Source organism: Malaclemys terrapin, chromosome 6, assembly GCF_027887155.1.
Source record: "Malaclemys terrapin pileata isolate rMalTer1 chromosome 6, rMalTer1.hap1, whole genome shotgun sequence".
NCBI classification, from domain to species: domain Eukaryota; kingdom Metazoa; phylum Chordata; order Testudines; family Emydidae; genus Malaclemys; species Malaclemys terrapin.
In genome coordinates, this window is record NC_071510.1 from 38,348,810 (window position 1) to 38,369,461 (window position 20,652).

Sequence of the window (20,652 nt, forward strand, 5' to 3'; positions counted from 1 at the left end):
TGGTAGCTGGCGTGCGGCAGGAACGCCGAGCAGGGCACGGCTCTTCCAGCCCCAGGCGCGGCCCGACCCCCGGCGCCTGCTGCAGACCCTGCAACTGCGGTGCCCGGGAGCTGCAGCTCCACGCCTCCAGGGGAGCGTCCCGGGAAAGGCGCGCGGAGCTGGCAAGGGCGGCCGCGGAGAGAGCGCGCCCAGCAGTGTAGCAAGGGGAAGGACGGCGCCGCAGCCCAGCCGCGCCGGGAGAGTAAACTTGACTCAAAGATGGGGAAGAAGTGGAAGAGCCCGAGTGAGGTGGAGAAAGGCTGCTCGGAGCAGGCGGAAGCGGGCAGGAGACGGAGCAGGAGCGCCAGCCGCGGGAGGTTTGCTGAGTCCTGGAAAAGGTTAAGCTCGAGGCAGGGTTCCACCAAGCGGGCTGGGCTCGCCTCCCAGCAGGCGCCGGTAAGTGCGCAAGGCTCCTTCCCTATTCGCCTCAAAGTACCTCAACTTGTTGGGGCCCCGAGCCGGGAATTCTCCCCCGCAGAGGACATGCTGGCGGGCCTCCCCTCGGCACAGTTAACAGCCTCTCTGGGGGGTGGGAGCGGACTAGGGCAAAGATGTTGGGGTGTGGCACCCGTCTTGTTACCCGGCCTCGCTGGAGAGCTGTTCACATGAGTGCTGGGTCCTGGCTCTTCGCAGCCCTGGGTGGGAAAGCCGGCAAGGGAGCGTGTCTCACTCTCACGGGCGGGGGGAACTCCCGTGTGTTTTACAGGGGACGTTGTGGTTTGACTCCTGTAATGGCTAAACCCAGTGGCTTGTGAACCTTCCCGTGTGCATCCGCGGAAACATCGCGTCTGGCGGGCGCTGCTAGCCACACTGTGAAACCCCATCTCGTGTGTGTAAACTCCACTCCCTCCTCTCACTTGTTGCAACAGAAGCTTTCTGAATATTAATATATCGGCCGTGCCTAAGGCAGTGTCTCAATCGTTGCACTGTTAAAATGACCAGATACCACCTCCAATTGATGAGGAAGAAAACTGTTGCATCTTAGGGAAAAAATGTACTATGTTCTGAATCTGACTAGAGAGCGGGGCAAGGAAACCTCCTGTTGCTTGTACCTGCCCGAATAACTGGGGCTTGCCATTTCCGAAAAATCAAAATGCTTGCCCTGGTTATATTGGTGATGGAACGGATTTATAGACATCTGAATAGAATAATCAAATAGAACCGCCATAAACTATGCATCTCTTACCTACTGGCGTTTTCACATTACACTTGGACTTGCGATTTCATAATGTTCTGTAATTGCTGTAAGGACCATCCCAGCATCCCTCCTTTTATGATGGTTTTTCTTCTGATAGCCCATGAACACGCTTCTGAAAATTTGTCCTTTAAAATAATTTTAAATCCTCTTTAGAAGTAATGCATTATGAATGTATGAACTATTGAACCATAAAAGGGAAAACTACATTTAACCAGACACACTATTTTAAATATTAACTTTTTCCCAAATATGAGACTTTAATACAATTAAAAAAAAAAAAAAGCTTTTATTTTTTGTTTAAGAACACTGGGAAGCTGCATTAGGAACGTCTAAGGTAGATAGACATATTTGTGAATATACACATTGTATTTGAAAGTATATATCAGATGTTAATTTCCCTGACAAAATGCACAAGAAAATTGAGGGGACAGTATAAATCTTTCTGGATTGTTACAAGTTTGCTCTCTCATTTTACTCTGCATACCACTGCTGTCTTCATTTGCTTAGGAAAAATACCATATGTTCTTGGCAAAAACCTGTTGCTTCAGTTCTCAGGTTGTATATTTGACTTGATGGAGTAAGAGTGATTTATTTCAAATGTACGTGCAGATTTGTTAGTTGTCAAGTTGCTAGGAAAATATCCACAGGTTGAATATCTCTGGGGGGGAAGAACATAAGGGTGAAAAGAGCAATGGTAGGAGGAGTTCTATGACAACCAGAAGGCATGTGGCGAAGCAATAGTATTCTCATCTATGGAGAACAGAGAGATTAAAATTCTAACCTTTTTTTTTTTTTTTTTTTTTTAAGATGAAATTGTGGTCCTGTCTCAAACTATTTTTTTTTTCACAGCAGAAATATTCTAGATAGAACTGAGAGTTCTATCATCAATATTTCAGAAAAAATATTTTGTAGTCTTGTTTTAATTGTCTGTCTCATACATATTTTACCAAATATTTTTTGTTTTATAACTAAGATTGATTCTTTGAATTAGATTCAAGTTGCAAACAAAATGTCATAACACAGGTTGAAACCATAGTACTGTGTTAGCTAATTTATGCACAATAACAAGAGGATTTTACCAATTTCCCCCTCCTCTTCTCTCTTTTTTAAAATGGTATTTCCAAGGTAATACATGCACACCATATTTCAGCTCCAGAAATGGTGGGGAGGGAAATGACAGTAAATGTGAGACTGATTCTATAAATCTTTGTTTATTGCTAACCACAAAACAAACAGGGCATGTCAGTGGCTGTTTTTACAACACATCTCCCTATTATGTGACACTCTATCTGAAATATTAGCGTATAATCTCAGAAAATCTATTTGAGAATGTTAACCTTCTACAGATTGTGTTTAGAGCAAGCAAGAGTAGGGTATGTTCTCCACTGTTTTGGGAACATTAGTCAATACATGTTTGTTCTTTTTCTGTAATTACAGATACAGTTCCAGTTCAATGTTTGGGTTTTTGTGTTTCTTTAAACAGGGGCACAAACCAAAATCCTGTGTTTTTTTTCCCTCAAAGTTTGGATCCCTTATCAGATTGAACTTTGACTTGAGCTCATCTATATTTCAAAACTTCTCCTCTCATCTCTGACTTTGTTCTCAACTGCCTTGGCTCTTGTGTAGTCATTATATTTGTCCAACAAGGGTGTAATTCTAATATTCTGATCTGGTGTAAAAAGATTATGGGTGCAAAGCAGTGGAGATTCAACTCTAAAACTTTATCAGTAATCTGCTACCTACTAACAGTTTTTATGGTCCTACATGATACTATTCATATGTTTGGTTACACTGCTGGAGGAACAAATAATGGAGAGCACATTTTATGTAGTTTTTAAAGGATTAAATGGTTCAGACTGAGGTAATTTGGAAAGGAAATCTACTATACATTCTGATGCAAGCATGAGAAGCTTCAATTTTGACAATATTTAATGTAAAGGAAAAGTTTTAACTCAGACTGCTGCCTTAAATGCTGAAAAATAGTTTTCTACACTAAACCTACTGTTCAGCCCAAACACCTTTTAGATATGTGGTATTTGCCCTGGCCTCCTCACTTGCACCATATAAAGAGCCCATTATGCTTGTGGAAATCAATCTCCTATCTTTAAGGTGGTCATTTCAAATATCTAGTAACTAGTATAGGTAAGGAGTACAGCTTTGGCATCCCATTTTACATCAAGAAATATTGGCAAAAGGAGGGATGCTTCCATTAACCACTTGTATATTACATTGCTTGAAGTGTTTGTCATGGGTACATGAGTAAGAATAAATAGCTCTTTATACAAATTTGTTTTTATTCTAATGGAAGGCGTCTTGGCTATTTGCCCAGAAATGTCAGAATATGCCACTAACGCTCTCTTAAGAAGAGAGAAGGTTCCGTTGGGTATCAATGACAGGGGAGCAAGATGACATCTGCCACACCCATCAACTGCATGCCTACTTACTGAGTACAAACTTTCTGTTCTTGAATTCTGAGTTCACTGTTCATGAGTAGCACTCATAGAAAATGCTCCCAACATTGGCAAGCTTTTTTTGTTTTGTTTTGTTGTTACCCTTCTCTTTATCTAGGGGTGCAGCCAAAGCTTAAAAGACCCAATCTTTGACTTTCTAATTATGCTACAGGAAAAGCCAATTATAGCCAAGTTTTAGACATTGTGCAAGATATATTTCCAGTTCCTTTATTGCATGCTCTAAGGCTGAGACATGGAGGAAAACCACCCATTAAACTTGTGTTGAAGCTTCTGAGACATGATGATGCTAGGTCTATAGTACAGTATCTTTAATGTTAAGCATTCCATATTTTTTTGCTGGAAATAGCTGAGAGAAAATAACTCAGCAGCATAATACACAGTTACTGTCTGAGTCGATTGACTTCACTTCCCACCTTCCAGCAACAATAGACTCGATCATGATTACCCCTACTAGAAAAATTGTTTTTTTTTTTCTTTAAATCAACCAAAAAAAAAAACAAATCTATGCCATGGTGCTGGGGACACATAAGTGCTTATACCTGTCTGCTCTTTTTAGATCATGCATGTTACTTCAACTGCAGTTTCATATAGCTCCAGAATAGTTTATGTAGAAGAATATTTGCCTAAAATAAGTTGTCATTCATTCTTGAGGAGGAGGAGGGGTTATTTTCTTTAGAAGCTTGTCTGAAAGATAATGTCTTCTTCAGTATATACATTAGATCTGTGTTTTAAAATCTTATTTACAATGTAGGCAGTTGCTTGACTTGGGTTTATTTGGGTTTCAGTGTCACATTGAAACTGTCGTAAATAAAATTACAGATGAGGATGCAACAATAGCCAATTCTATTATCTTAAAATTTTAGAAATTGACTACTTTTAGTAATGCTGTATAGTACATGGGATAGCATTGCCACATAGATGGGTTAGACCTGCAGGCTTGAGTTCAGCTAGTTTGACAACAAACCCTCTCTCAGAACTATTTCTCTTTCCAGTTTTTTTTTTAAGCCTCTGTTTCTTAAGCATTAGAACCTCCAGACCTGACTCCATCTCCCCCCCATCATGCTTTTCCCCCCAACAATCTCCATCTCTCTGCCACAATTTATTTTAAAGTAACCATACTTTTCAGAATATGCAGCCTCATGATACAGATGACTTATATAGTTTTGCTTAGGTCAGTAGTGTAGAAAATACTTTTATATGGATTTCTTTGCTCTTGTATTGATTGTCAAGAATGCATTCTTTACTGAGATGGCCTTGCCTATCCCTCTCATTCTTTGTTTTGGAACAATCTTGGTACTCTTTAAGGTTTGGCTTCTTTTTCATCATTTCAGTATAACTCTTTGTCATGCCCAGCCAACTCCATCTCCTCCTTTTGTCTTTAAGCTTCTTCCCTGTGTTAGCTTGCTACAACCTTCTTGCAATATACCTTAATGGGAGAGGACACTGCTGTCCATGCCCCTTGTATCTAAGACCGTAAGTGGGGTGGTGGTTAGGCTCTAGAAACACCTTATCTCTTGGCACCTTTCCTCAGAAGTTGAATTCATATCTCTTTAGGGCCATCTAAATGAAGGTACCCACATCAGAGTATCTTAAAAACAAGACTGATTAAAAATAGAGAAAATAAAAGATGGTGGTTTTTTTGTGGATTTTTTTTTGGTGTGTTTTGCACAATATCACATCTGAATATTATAGAAAGCTCAGTTACGTAGGCTTCCTTATGTTGGTTACACAGGGGGACGGAAAAAAAATTGTGCATCTCTACAAATCGGGGCTGTTCAGTGGGAACTATCGCCCACTTGACCTGGTTTTGTAGTCCCAGGTGTTATACTGCCTTATCATATCAGGGTGAAGTTGCATCAACAGATCCACCAAGCATTCCCTGGAGAAAATAACAAAAATCTTTGTTGCCCATACAAGAGTTATTGTCCCCTTATTGAGAGATGTCAAAGTCCAGCATATTAAAGTCAACTTTCAACCATGCTACTGTAGTGTCTCTTCACCAGTCAGTCAAGGTGACTTGCATGACTATGATTCTTGGTTATAGGTGTTAAATCATGGTGTGTATTTTTCTATCTTTGCTGACCACAGAGAGCCTGGATTTTTTCCCCTCTCATGACAAGGATGACAACAAGCAAAGCATGGATAGGTATTATGGATATTATCGCTCCAGTTTTCTTCAAGTATTGCATAATGCCTAAATAGAGTTGAAGCTCTCCAGTGTCTGCCTAAACTTAGATTCAGACATCTTGTTACAGCCTGCTGCATTTTAACTGTATCTGAAGTCTCTAACCATCCTCTTGGTTGCATGGCTGTAGAGTTTACTGATAAGTATGAAACCTCAAATCACGAGAAGTAAAAAGTAACAATTAGTAATTCTGTACCTAAAGTTTAATTTTATTAGTCCTTTCTCTTTGGATAGCAGCCTGTATTCTTTCCTTTGGGTAGGTGGAGTTTTGTCAGGGTTTGGTGTGTTTTTTGGTTTGGCCTATATTTTGGTGTTTAGATTGTAAGGAAGAGTGAATGGGCCAGTGTTGATTTGTGGGGAGTGGAGTGTTGAGGTGGGAAAAACTTTCCTAATATTGGCAGCTTATAATAGTAAACTATGCATAGACTTCAGAAAAACACAAGCAGTATGATCTAAACAAAACTCAATATTGTAATCAAAATTGACTGCTATAGTAAAGATGACAAAATGCAGTCAATGTTGGTATAAAATAATAAATTTATGGGTGGGATTTGAAGAATGTAATGGAAAGGCCACAGCTTAAATGTAAGAAACTTTGACTATCTTTTTCCTCTCTCCATCCTTTAATTAGCTGTGGATGAAATCCTGACCCCATGGAAATCAATGGGAGTCTTGTTGTTTTGCCGTTAATTTAGTGGGGCTAGGATTTCATCCTATATTAAACTCTGGTCATAAGAGGCTAGCTGCACCACTTATAACTAAAGTCAGTGTCCATACTAGGTGTTTCCTTTGTATTGTGTAGTTATTTTAACCCATTGTGGGTTTTCAAGTGGGATAGTTTTAGAATAGAGAAGCTAAATAACTGTACAACTAATCACTTTTGATGCAAGATCTTTCTTTAAAGGTGATTTCTTTTGAACTGAAACTTAAGTAATATGAAAAGATATGTCTTCGCCCTAAGCTATATAAAGTAGCATTAAGATGAAAAGAATGTCAATGAGAAAAAATATAAGCACATAAAGTATTTCTATTTGGGTGGGGAACAAATCATTTTAAATTCTGAGCAGTCAGAAGATTCCAATGGAGGACCAATCTCTCACTTACATTCAACACCTGTGAGTGACCGAGTGCATCTGTCAGCTAGCTCATGGCATAGCTAAGGTGTGGGCATATACATCTGTGGTTTAAGGGATGAATAGGGTAGTTAAAGCTGTCATGCAGTGGCTAGGATATTGCACTAAAACTTGAATAGAACACTCACTCTTCTGACCTCCATTAAGTCACTTCCACTCTTAGTGGCCTTAGGATCCTCACATGTAAAATAGGGATAATGATACTTGCAGCCTGTGTGAAATATTTTTGAGATCTATGAATGAGACATGCTAGATAAGACAAAGGCATTATAATCTTTAATATACTATGTAAATGTGAGGAATTAACAATAGTCATTTTAAAGATTGCAATGTTTATTTTTTAATGCAAGAATAGTAGTGCTAACCTAGGTGTCAATCTGACAGAAAGGATTGACTTATTTTAATAAAAAATAAGTTTTCATCAAACAAACATTTTGCAGAAAGTGTTCATTCTGACTCTGTTTTCTGTAGGGATACCCACCCCAACCCCAAATCTTCACTTAAAAAAAAAAAGTTCAAATTTGTGGGATTTTTCCTGTTTTTGGACTCGTTTTCCAACTGGCAAAAGTTGGAACACAGTAACGGTTTGTGCCTGAAAGTAACATATTTTTTTCTCTAAAGTGAAACACTTTTTATACTATTTTTTTTTTTGGGGGGGGGGGGGGGGAGAGTCTCCTGACTTTTTCCAGTGAGAACACGTAAGTGTGGAGTGGGGGGAGGGAGGGGAACTTTCCTATATTTTTGACAAGTCCCTTGTGAAACTAGAATTTCTAGAGGGGAAAACTTTGAAAGGGAATTCTTGTGGGAAATCTGTTTTCCAGCCAGCTCTACCTAGGTATCTTCAAGCTGAATTTGGACAATTATGTTCTGCTTGCCTAATTTTTCTCTTCATAGCTTCAACTGAATGTAGTATGCTTCACTTCAATACATATCCTAAACAGTTACTTGTTAGCAAGTGTTATTAAGCAGTGTTTGTATTCCACTCCGGAGATTGTTGACTTGAGTGATGGGTGGAGTAACATTCTACTCTGACTTCAAACTGCTGCTTATAACCTACGACTGATAATGTCCTACATATTTTACAGAACATTTCATCCAAAAGGATCCTAAAAAGTGCTTTAGGATCCTTTTGGATGAAATATTCTGTAAAATATGTAGGACGTTATCAGTCGTAGGTTATAAGCAGCAGTTTGAAGTCACATTAAGTAACATTCTACTGTGTGTGTGTGTGTGTGTGTGTGTGTAAAAATATTCAAAACTTGGGTCAAATACTTCTCCATAACTATGAAGGACCTAGACCCAGCAGAACAGGGGCACTGGTGTTGCAGAAGGGAGTGGGAGATGGATACACTGGTTTGGTGTGGTGAAAGCTCTTTCTGTACGGGTTTTCTGTGCTCAAGCAGTTTGGGGGAGTTGTGGAGGGACCCACTCCACAAATTGGGGGGGGGAAGAGGTATTCCTGTTCCCTCCTTCAGTCTCAAGTTCCTGCAGAGAGCCCCTTGACTGCAGCCCAGACACTTGTCCTGTATGGTGTATGACCGTGTTTGGCCCAAACAGGATAGTACAAAGCTTTTTTGTTTTGGATTGGTGTCTTTCCCCCCCCATTTTTATTCAGGGTACTAGTACACAATCTCTCTGTGATTACTTCACTTTCTGTATATTGAAGTAATCAGAAATGCAGTAAAGCCTCTGCCAGCAAGACAGTTGGTTTTGACTAGGGAGGAAAGGTGAGAGCTAATGCATATAATATAGAAGACTTGTGAGAATCAGGACATCTGGTGGATCAGACACAGTTCTCACTTTGTAAGATTAATTTTTTGATTTTGAAATGCTTAGCCTTGCTGTCCAGAATGTTTATTGCTTTGTCATCCTACTCTTAATAATAGTTCTTTTTATTAGTGGTGACTCTATTGATGAAAGTGGAAGCAATCCCTTGCAGAGGGAGCCAAAGGTACTGATAAGCAGGTTGAACTTTGTAAACTACTTTTCTAGTCATTCATTGTCTTTTTTTTTTTTTTTAATAAATAACCAATATTCTGTTTGTTAAAACTGTACATCTTAAACATTTGGTACATGATAATTTTCTGAATGCTTTCTTATATTTACCAAACCAAACTGTTTCACTAAAACCTATTTTTTGTTAATCTAATGTTTTTTGTTTTGTATGTATCCTGTTTGAACTCCATCTAGTAGCAATTATCTAAAGTTCTGAGAGGCTTGAAACTTTTTTTGTGTGGATAGGGAGGAGTGGGATTTGGTGAGTAGTACAGACTTGACATTTTAGGCACGCTTGCCTAAATTTCTTATAACATACAGTGTTTAATGTTGCAATATATATTTCTGCTTTGAAATAGATGGAGAAATGTTTTCCCTTAATATCTTATTTGTATGGATTGGTAATGACACCAAAAGTGGTGCTTGTCAGTATTTAACCATAAACATTGATCTGCTGTTCCTCAACAATAGGAGCACTAAAATTTTGTTCAACATATTACACTTGGAGGAGAGAAGGATGATTGGCAACAGTCAACATGGATTCACCAAGGGCAAGTTATGCCTGACCAACCTGATTGCCTTCTATGATGAGATAACTGGATATGGGGAAAGCAGTGGATGTGATATACCTTAACTTTAGCAAAGCTTTTGATATGGTCTCCCAGCAAGTTGAAGTAGTATGGACTGGATGAAAGGACTATAAGGTGGACAGAAAGCTAGCTAGATCATTGGGCTCAACAGGTAGTGATCAATGGCTCGATGTCTAATTGGCAGCCAATATCAAGCAGAGTGCCCCAGGAATCGGTCCTGGGGCCGTTTTTGTTCAACATCTTCATTAATGACCTGGATGAAGGGATGGATTGCACCCTCAGCAAATTCGTGGATGACACAAAATGGGGGGAAAGGTAGATATGCTGGAGGGTAGGGATAGGGTCCGGAGTGACCTAGACAAATTGAGGATTGGACTAAAAGAAATCTGATGACCTGCAACAAGGACAAGTGCAGAGTCCTGCACTTAGGACGGAAGAATCCCATACACTGTTCCAGGCTGGGGACCAACTGATTAAGCAGCAGTTCTGCAGAAAAGGACCTGAGGATTACAGTGGACCGGAAGCTGGATATGGGTCAACAGTGTGTCCTTGTTGCCAAGAAGGCTAACAGCATATTGGGCTGCATTAGTAGGAGCACTGCTAGCCGATGGAGGGAAGTGATTATTCCCCTCTATTCAGCACTAGTGAGGCCACATCTGGAGTACTGCATCCAGTTTTGGGCCCCCCTCTACAGAAGGGATGTGGACAAATTGGGAAAGAGTCCAGTGGAGGGCAACAAAAAGGAATAGGGGGCTGAGACATATGATTTATGAGGAGAGGCTGAGGGAAGTGGGCTTTAGTCTGCAGAAGAGAAGAGTGAGGGGGGATTTGATAGCTGCTTTCAACTACCAGAAAGTGGGGGGGGGGGAGGTTTCCAAAGAGAATGGAGCTAGGCTGTTCTCCGTGGTGGCAGATGACAGAATAAGGAGCAATGGTCTCAAGTTGAATGGGGGAGGTCTAGGTTGGCTATTAAGAAAAAATATTTTACCTCCTTCCTTAGAGGTTTTTTAAGGTCTGTTTGCCAAAGCCCTGGCTGGGATGATTTAGTTGGTGTTGGTTTGATCAGGGGGTTGAACTAGATGATCTCCTGAGGTCTCTTCCAACCTTAATTTTCCATTCATATCTATTCAGCATATAGTACCTTCATCACCTGTCTAAATAAGCCCTATTGGTTTGTATTATTGGCTTTCAATAAGCAAACCTGTGTGTGAACTAATCCATGACAGAGTTTCCTATAATTGGTCTGTGTGCAAGTCACAGCAGCAGGTCAAACTTTTGTTTTAATATTCGTATAAGCATAAATGAGTTTGGTTACAAGCTGCAGATGAACTGTAAATATTGCTTCTTTGCAGTGTCAGAATAGGACCTTTTTTTTTTTTTTTTTAATTTCACAGTGAAACAAACTTGAAGTAGAACTTATACATGCACACTTGGCCATTTTTAGTCTCTTTATAACTGTTGTAAAGAAGGGTGTGAATGCCTTCTCTCTCCCATGTTTTTTCACCTCAGTTTGATTCTAGAATAAAATCATCCTGTGTTACTAATCTGAAATGACTCTGAAATTATAGTTTGATTGTTCTGCCAAATTCTATGCTGATATGTGTTCACTCACCAACCCTTTTGAAGTTAATGGGTTAGATTCTGAGCTGAATAACTCTGAAGGGTGTATTTCAATTGAGAGTGCCACTGAGAGCAGAATTTTAAAGACTTCAGTGGGTTATATGGGATGTAAGTCATTACAGAATCCAGCTTTATGGTTTCCCTGCAGGACCAAAAGAGAGCTGAGAGAGGGAGGACAACTTTTGTTTTAACACACAGCTTTAGTAACTTAGCAAACATGGTAAGAAAAATAATAAAATTTTAATTCCAGTATGTTTGAAAATTTTCCCCAGTATATCAGTACCTCTTGGCTTGGCCTTGAGGATTTTTTTTTTTTTTTTTTTAACAATGAGACTGTTTAGTTGTCTGAGAAATGACTTCGCATTTTGTTAATTCTGCGATAAATTGGGCAAATACTGAAGTGTCCCATTTAGTTTGCTAAGATGGTGTGTGTGTGGTCTCTTCTCAAGTTGAAATTAAAACTGAAATTAAAGCAAGTGCCTTATTTTAGATGAATTGCATCAAAAGGAGATGGAAATTTATTTTTTTTAAAGTGGGATAATAGTGTTAAATGCAATGGACAAGACTTCAAAAAGAGGTTAGAGATATTTGGATGTCTGTTTTTAAGCAGGTGACATCTGAAGGGGGTGCCTCCTTTTTTTTAAGGCTGGATGAACCTATGCCCTTATAAAGGTGTCTTAGTCTGAGAATTCAAAATCAATAGACACTCTTGAAAATCTTGGCCCTTAGTTTGGTTGAGACCCTATGTCTGTATATAGTGGGGAGACAGAGGCTTTGAGGGCTCAGCCGAGTGCTAGTTAATCATTTAGCAGTAAGGCATTCCCTGGGAAATATTCCACCCTCTAACTTCACCACCTCAACCAAGCTTCACAACCCTCATAGCTGTGAACAGTATTCAATTGTTGTTTTAAAATGTATACTGTGTGTATATCTATATAATATATAGTTTTTTGTCTGGTGAAAAAACCTAACCCCCCCCCCATTTACATTAATTCTTATGGGGAAATTGGATTCGTTTAACATTGTTTTGCTTAGTTGCATTTTTCAGGAACATAACTACAACGTTAAGCGAGGAGTTACTGTACTATAGCTTCTGCCTTTTCTGATTGTGATTATTAATAGAGGTATTAAACTGCAGATGTTAGAGCTAGTTTAACGTTAATTGGTTAAACTTTGACCCCAATTGTCATTATTCATTAAATAAACTATTCACAATTTTTAAGTATTTAACCAGGTATATAACTAATCAAATACTGTTCAGTGAATAAAGGCAATATTTTCCAAAGCCAATCAATGAATATCATTTGACTAGCATTGACAGATATCCAAAAGTCAACTCTGAGTCAGCTTAGTGTGGCACAACAATGGAATTGAAACATACTATACAGCACTCAAGTAATATATCTATCCAGTATTTTGGTTAAAGGCTTCTAACTGGTATCTATTTGCCATTTTATGTACCACCCACGCTCTTGATGATGATCTGTCTGTATTGTCTTAATTCAAGCAGAGTACACTGATATGACCCTTTATTTAAAAAAAGATGCCAAAAGCCACAGAGATGATACTTTATTTTTGATTGTGTCAGTACTATGTAATGAGCATGATATGGAATAGAAATATGCAGTCAACCTGCCTAACTACAGGCAACAAACTCTTATTGCATGGTAAGCAATTTGCTGTGGTATATTAGGTAGGGAAACACGGAAATCTGTTGCTCAGCAAGAATGTGTTGGTTTAAAGTAATGCTTGGCTTTTAAGAAATTAATGCAGTGGTTAATAGTTGGAGGAATCTTTAATAGAAAAGTTTGAAAATACTGCAGTGGTCATACTGTGACTTTTATGGCTTGAGAATATAACTAAAGTGGCATATTCTTCTTGATGCATGCAGAACTAAGAATGTTAATGGGAGTATCTTGTGTGCATCCAGACTTGATTATTTTCTAAACACTTGGTAAGGAACAAACAAGTTCATGCTGAAAATACAAGCTGTGGGAGTTCAATACCACATAAAGGAGTCTGCTTCTAGGCTACTTCCTCCTCCACCCTCTCTACTGGGTGCCTAGTGAGCAATTTGAGTATTATAACCGAGGATGGCTAAGCCATTTTGCCACCTGAGCTGAGAATTCTTCCGATTCGCATAGCGTTGGTCTCTCAGCTCACAGTATAACTCTTATAATGTCAACATTTTTGATTGTTCACTTAATATTAAGTTTTTCTAACTTGATCATCTTATCCAGAGATACAATCACAGAGGAACGATCTGTTGCAAATGTGGATTTATGTAAGTATATGCCACTTACACAACCATAATTTTTTAAAATTTCCTGGTGGCAGTATTTCTTATAGTATACAGTTGAATGCATAATTTGAAAAAAAATCAGTTTATTAATACCAGATTAGAAAGCTAAAGCTAATTGCACGTACTGTAGTAACGATCATACTGTGCGTAGGTGTCATAGCCACGTAGGGAGATCATAGCATACTGCTAGTAGCATGTATGTACTGTCCAGTTGCCAGCTACATGTCGCACTGCAGAATATGTTCTTCTGCATGAGATGTCTCTAGTCAAATTTGGAAAGTTAAGAATATTTAACCATTTAAGCCATCTGGCTGAACATCCTATTGAGTTTTATGATCTGATTTAGTAGGTTAGGGATGTTTACTGTCTGAATATCCTGAAGTGCTTCCTAATTTAATTCATTGTGTCAGGATTTCAACTACTGTAAATGCCAGGTCTCTGTGTCTTAATGTTCAAGGTCGGAAGCTATTGATACTCTGCTATAGATATGAGGGAGAGATGATATGTCTCAAGATGCCATTTGTCTGTGGGAAGATGAGAGAAAGTGAGATGATATACAACTAACCTTGTCTGTTAGAGATACTTAACCTGCCAAGGGAATAATTGCTTCCAACTAGTTAGGCTACTGGTGCTGCAGCTGTGCATAATGAAAATAAATTGCTTATATTTATTGCTTCATTAGCTTATTACTAATATCTAATCACTTTTTCTTGCATAATAGTAGAATAAACTTAATGGGGATTGAATGTATGGTCTAACAGCACAAGAAAATAAATTGGCTTATTGGATTCCCTGACCATTTGTTACGGCTTTCAAGATCAAATGAGGGATCCTGATACTCCAACGTTGTTACGGTGTTCAGACAAGCCCTTACATCAATGAGTAGCATTGGTAAAACTCTACTGTCTAACTTCTTAGCACTAATCTTTTTAATACATGTTGCCAAAAGTAACATTGCAAAATGTTTAGAATGAGAGAGTGACTCGTTTTGAGCTATGCTGTGCATGTCTACTGTACAAAAGAGATTTTTCTAAAATTTAGTTTTAATTTTTATCATTTTTTATTAAATAAATTCTGCAGAGCTCTAATCTTTGAGGTAAAATATATATTTTTCTCAGAGTAAAGTTTCCTTAGATGCAGTAAAATACCTGATGGAGATGAAAGCCTATTTGAATGAGATAAAAGAAAATAAATCACCTGGAATCTAAAAAAAGATTATAATTCAACTCTGATTATCTGCTCTTTTTTCTCCTTTCACATTTATCCCTCATTTCAAAATTAAAATGTTGTCAACTTTATTTGTATACCAGAGGAGAAAATATGGGAGAGACGTGGGACTAAGAAATATATTGAATTGTTTTCACACTGAAACAGAATGCTATTGCTAAAGAAGGAGGGCAATGCTAATAGACATTTACTACCATTAGCCTAGTTCCAATGATTACAATGGTACATATGCTAAATCCCCACTCTAATTATAGGAAATAAAATACCACATTTACTCTTAAAACACCAAATGACAATTCTTTTTAAGGATGCCCAGTAATCTATATCATATATACCTGTGTTGAAATTCTATCTTTCAAAGTATACTGAGTAATATACTGAAAGCACAGGGGCCAACTTTCCAATGTGCCGGGAGGTGCTTGACCCCAGGCCCCGCCCCCCACTCCACCCCTTCCTCCAAGGCCTCTCCCATTTCACCCCCTCCCCCGAGTATGCCACCCCCTTAGTCCTTCTCCTCCTCCTCCTTCCCAAAGCTTCCTGCACACTGCAAAACAGCTGATTGCGGCGGGCAGGAGGTGCGGGGAGGGACCTGCTGGTGGGTGGCAAACACTGGGGGGCTAGAGGAGAGCTGATAAGGGGCTTCCAGTGGGTGCTCAGCACCCACCATTTTTTCCCTGTGGATGGTCCAGCCCTGGAGCACCCATGGAGTCAGCTTTCAGTCACAGGTGCCAAATTCCCTGTAAGCTGTGCAGCCACACAGCAGCCTATTTAGCACCATGAAGGCACTCTGACCCCGCCCGGGGACCTGCCAGGAACTGACCAGGGGAGGGGCACCCCTCTCCAAGCTCCCAACCTGCGAGGGCACCCTTCCGCTGGGCCTAACTCTGCTGCAGCCTGGACCTGCTGGGGCTGGGGAAGGGGTGCCTATCTTGCAGCCCCAGGTCTGGAGCTGCTGTGGTGGGGAGGCGCCTCTCCCCCACCCAGCCCAGGTGCTGCTGCAGGGAGAGAGCTGGGAAGGGAGTCCTCTCTCCCCACTGTAGTCCTGGAGCACCCTCCTGCACCCTAAACCCCTCATCTCCGCCTGCAGCCCGCATCCCCAGCCAGAACCATCACACCCATGCACCCCAACCCTCTGCCCCAGCCCTGAGCCCCCTCCCACACTCAGAACCCCTCGGCCCCACCCCCACCACATGCATTTTATTATGTGCACCAATATCAAGGTGATGTCACACCTTCATATTGGTGCACATAACAAAAATTAATTTTGCACATGGGTGGGAAAAATTAGAGGGAACACTGAGTGTATAGCAAAGATCTGAAACTTGAAAAAATGTGCAGGGTGGGGAATCGTATCCTTGTACAAGGATGTCCTCAATCAGGCAAACTTTGTGAAAATGCTGTAGCTTGTCTTTGGTGCATTCCAAAGGTACAGGATTCAGCAGTGTCTCTTAAGACTTAGACTCATAGACATTAAGGTCAGAAGGGACCATTATGATCATCTGGTCTGACCCCCTGCATGCTGCAGGCCGCAAGACCCTTCCCTGGACTCTACCGTTGAAGTCCCCAATCCTGTGTTTTAGTGACTTCAATCGGCTGAGACCCTCCTGCTAGTGATCCCTGCCCCATGCTGCGGAGGAAGGCGAAAAACCTCCAGAGGCTCAGCCAATCTACCCTGGAGGAAAATTCCTTCCCGACCCCAAATATGGCGATCAGTAATACCCCGAGCATATAGGCAAGAGTCTCTAGCCTGACCCTTGTTGGCCATTATGCTGTTCATGTACCATTGCTTGGTTTTCCTTGGCTACTATGTTTTATCATTAAACCATTCCCTCCATAAACTCATCCAACTTAATCTTAAAACCAGACAGGTCCGTCGCCCCCACCGTTTCCCTCGGAAGGCCGTTCCAATATTTCACACCTCTGATGGTCAGAAACCTTCGTCTAATTTCAAGCCTAAACTTCCCCCCGGCCAGTTTGTATCCAGTTTGTATCCATTCGTTCTCGTGTCCACATTAGTACTAAACTGGAATAATTCCTCTCCCTCCCTTGTATTAACCCCTCTGATATATTTAAACATAGCAATCATATCCCCCCTCAGCCTTCGCTTTGTCAGACTAAACAACCCAAGCTCCTCTAATCTCTTTTCATACGACAGGTTTTCCATTCCTCTGATCATCTTAGTCGCCCTTCTCTGCACCCGTTCCAGTTTGAGTTCATCTTTTTTAAACATGGGAGACCAGAACTGCACACAGTACTCCAAATGAGGTCTCACCAGCGCCTTATACAACGGAAGCAGGACCTCCCTATCTCTACTAGATATACCTCGCCTAATACATCCCAAGACTTATCTCTGGCTCCTTTCTGGCAGGGATAGTTACCAGTGCCCAAAAGGGGTGAGAGGTGATCTTCATCCATGGTAGGTCTCTCTCTTTCCTGATTTAATTTTAACCAATTTCTCAGTTCTCTCCTCCACAGACCCACATTGGATGGGCTGGAAGTAATGCTAAATCACCGAAAAAAGCTGAGTTATAAGAAACCCTTGGGGTGTGGTTGTTTTTGTTTTTAAACACCCTACAAATATCTTCAGTAACAACACAGAAAATGCAAGCTTGGTATTCCTGAAACAAAATCTCCAAGCTGAGAGTCCCTTAATATTGAGTGTTTTCAAATAAATAATATGGATATAGATTCAGACATGAAATTGTCCGGTCTTAATAATGGAGTTATCTGAAGCCTGGAGTCTACAGAGTTAGGGCTACATAAGCTGCTTTGCATCCACTTAACTGTGGAAGAGTCTTCACCTAAATTTGGCTCCCACTGACCCAAGTGCCTCGCTATGCTGATTTTAGTAACCTCTTTTCCCCAAGTGGTGTAGAGTCCTAGAGGATGTAATTAGATCGACACAGCACCAATGTATGCACAGTCCACTTAAGTCAACTGTTACTGGCTTTCAGGAGCCATACCACAGTGCTCCATGCTGACAATACAATTGATACAAGTGCTCCTGGTGAGGACGTGCACTGCTGACGCAATGAGCCAAGTGTGTGTGCACACAAGCAATTTAATAACTGTGGTGGCTATATGCTGATGTAAGTTAGGTTGACATAATTTTGTAGTGTAGACATGGAGTGTTTTGTAATCTGGATCTTGTTCTGAAATTTAAGGTTTGAGTCTATCTTTCAGTTACAAAAAAAAGTAAGAAAGCGTGTTTGTCTAGCCATCCTATCTCTTCGAATGACATTTTAAATCCACTAATGTAGCACTGAGAGGTCAGAGATTATGACCTCCTAGTTTTTTGTTTCAACACTGCAGAGATCAGGAATGTAAAATCAATCACTTAAAGGGGGGACTGTTTGGTATGACTGCTGAATAAAAGCAATTCTTAATGTATAGCTTAAGTTATGCAAATTAAATTCAAAGAACAGTTTCCTTTATTGAAATGTTGAACTAATACATAATGGAAGGCAGTGGAATGAAATGGTGGATGGTAAGAGAGACAAGGTGGGTGAGGTAATATCTTTTATTGGACCAACTTCTCTTGGTGAGAGAGAAGCTTTCAAGCTTACACAGTGCTCTTCTTCAGGTCATGAATGGAAAATGCATCAAAGCTAACCACTGCAAAAGGAGAACAATATTGGAGTGGATTTTTGCAAACGAGGTTAACTTGCTGTGATGAAAATACATTTAAAGTTGAAAATTTTACATAAAATAAATTTGAATATGGAACAAAATGAGTGATGTATTTTCTCCTATGTTGCTGTTTTAACACTTTACTCAATAGCATTTTTAAAAGTTTATTATAGAATTATTTTTAAACAAAACAAACAAAAACTTAACAAATGCCAACAGCACCCCCCCCCCAATAAATCAGCTCTCAATAAATAAATTTTTAAAAGGGCAGATTCAGCCATAGCTTTCAGAAAGAAAGAGAACATTAAAAATTTATCTATTTGAAGGGCACATCTATGTACTATGACCTGCTTCTTGTAAGCAGACAGCAACTTGCATTTTTTTTTTAATATAGTCATCCATGTGATAGTTAAACCAGAGGGCATATTTTTTTGGAAAATATTAAGGAAAAATCAGTTTCATAATTATGGAAAAACACAATCAAGATTTTGAAAAAATCTGTTCAAATGTTTATGTACTACTGGGGTTTCTCCACACAATTAGTATAATTGATTGTTTTCCCTCACTGACGGTTGGATGGTGTAAGGCTAAACAGGTAACTGGCATTGATTTCCCTGTATATTCTAAGGGGAGCAAGAAGGTAGGAGCCAATGCATGGTGTGCTCTGAAGGGTTGAATTCTCCTTCTGTCCTGTGTTTGTGTTCTCTCTCTTCCTCCCCTCCATGTCAGATCACTGTGTGCCAGTCTTTCCAGTCCACCATGAAAGGTCTCATGTTTTGGGCACATCAATCCCTCCTGAAACTGAGCATCCCTGAACTGAATGAATGCGCTCTCTCAGTCCATTCCTTGTGGAGGGAATCAAGAACTCTGAAGGGGATGCTCAATACTTGTGCCCCACCACGCACCAGTTCCTGTATCACAATTGATAGCCCCCACCCTGTTATCATTCTGAGCTCAGAGTCTGTGGCCATGGAGCTGAAAGCTCCCAACAGTAATGTGACTATTCACCCTACAACAAATCCAAAATAATGAAATCACTCTGACCTGAAACCTTAATACTGGTAATAAATATGGCTGCCCTTATTCTGCTCCATAGGCACTATTATCCGTAAGGGTTTTATTAGCCTGTTACGTGCTGCCTGAATGCCTCAAACTCTTTCATCAAGAGATTACAAAATGCTTGCAGTCTGCCTGTTCATCTTTTCCTATAGCTAGCAATCTGGTAGGTGCATGTGGCACACCTCTAAATCTGAACTAGGAAGACTTTTAACCACACCGTGTTGGCACTGGGATAATTCTGCCTCAGAAGTCAAACATTCCATTTAACTTTGATCTTCAAATCATCTGTTGCAGAGTGAACTCGTTCTTTGAGAGTTGAATGCTCAACTGCACCTTTGCCAGATCTGGCCCACCTCCCTTGTCAGAGGCAACAAGTGAAATCCTTTGACAAGGGGTTGGTTGGCTAGGACCTGAGTCTGCTGGGAGACAACAGAGAAGACCTGGGAGAGACTCCAGAAGGTGAGGAAACAAGGATGATTCCAGAGAGGGAGAGTCTGGAGAATAGGTGTTCTATAAAAGAGCAGAAGGGATTGGCCGTGGGGAGGAGAAGCAGGGTAAGTTATGGTTGCAGAGGGTAGACCCTGTTTAGGGTTCCCAGGGCCAAAACCCTGCACATAATGGGAAGGAAGACTGATTAGAATTTAGGGCAGCTGAGTCCAGTGATTAAGGCCTGGGAATAAGGTGAAGATGAGGGAAGAGAAGACAAATCCTCAAGAAAGAAGGGCTATGCCCTGGAAGACTTGTTTATCTTTGGACTTTGATATCCCAGAAGGGGTGGACTTTTGTGACCTAGCTGAATGGCTAAGTCACCTCCATAACCAAACCATGCTGAATGGTTAAGAGTACCAAACTGTGTGAAGGGAAACTGAAGGAGATGATGGGCCTGGAGCCAAACTGGACTTCATTGTTAGACACCAGATCATTCCTGTAGATCCCCATTGTCCACCCACAGCATGCTGCTTAGCTAACATTTCCGTATCTGCCCAATCAAATTTGGGAGGTATGATTTCCAGCTGTAACTCTTGGGCCTGGCTCCTTCTGCACTTTGGAGCCCAATGGAAACCTATGCCTGCAAATCCACATTCTCAAAGAAAAGGTGGAGAGATGGAGTGTTTATAAGCCTTAACATGAGAAGGAAAATAGGTTACGAAGTTTGAGAGAGCTTAAAATCCTGGTGGTAGCCAAACACAGGATTGGAAGTGT

The 20,652-nt window shown here is 40.4% G+C and overlaps 1 protein-coding gene across 4 annotated transcripts in view; it reads left to right on the forward strand.

The window, feature by feature from the left end:
• Positions 1–258: 258 nt before the first annotated feature.
• Positions 259–20,652, forward strand: part of TRPM3 (transient receptor potential cation channel subfamily M member 3) — a 575,113-nt gene continuing 554,719 nt past the window's right edge. For all 4 annotated transcript variants that reach the window (XM_054032770.1, XM_054032773.1, XM_054032769.1 and 1 more), the window contains exon 1: positions 259–435. In XM_054032770.1, coding sequence (XP_053888745.1) covers positions 259–435 — 177 coding nt within the window. The remainder of the gene's footprint in view (positions 436–20,652) is intronic.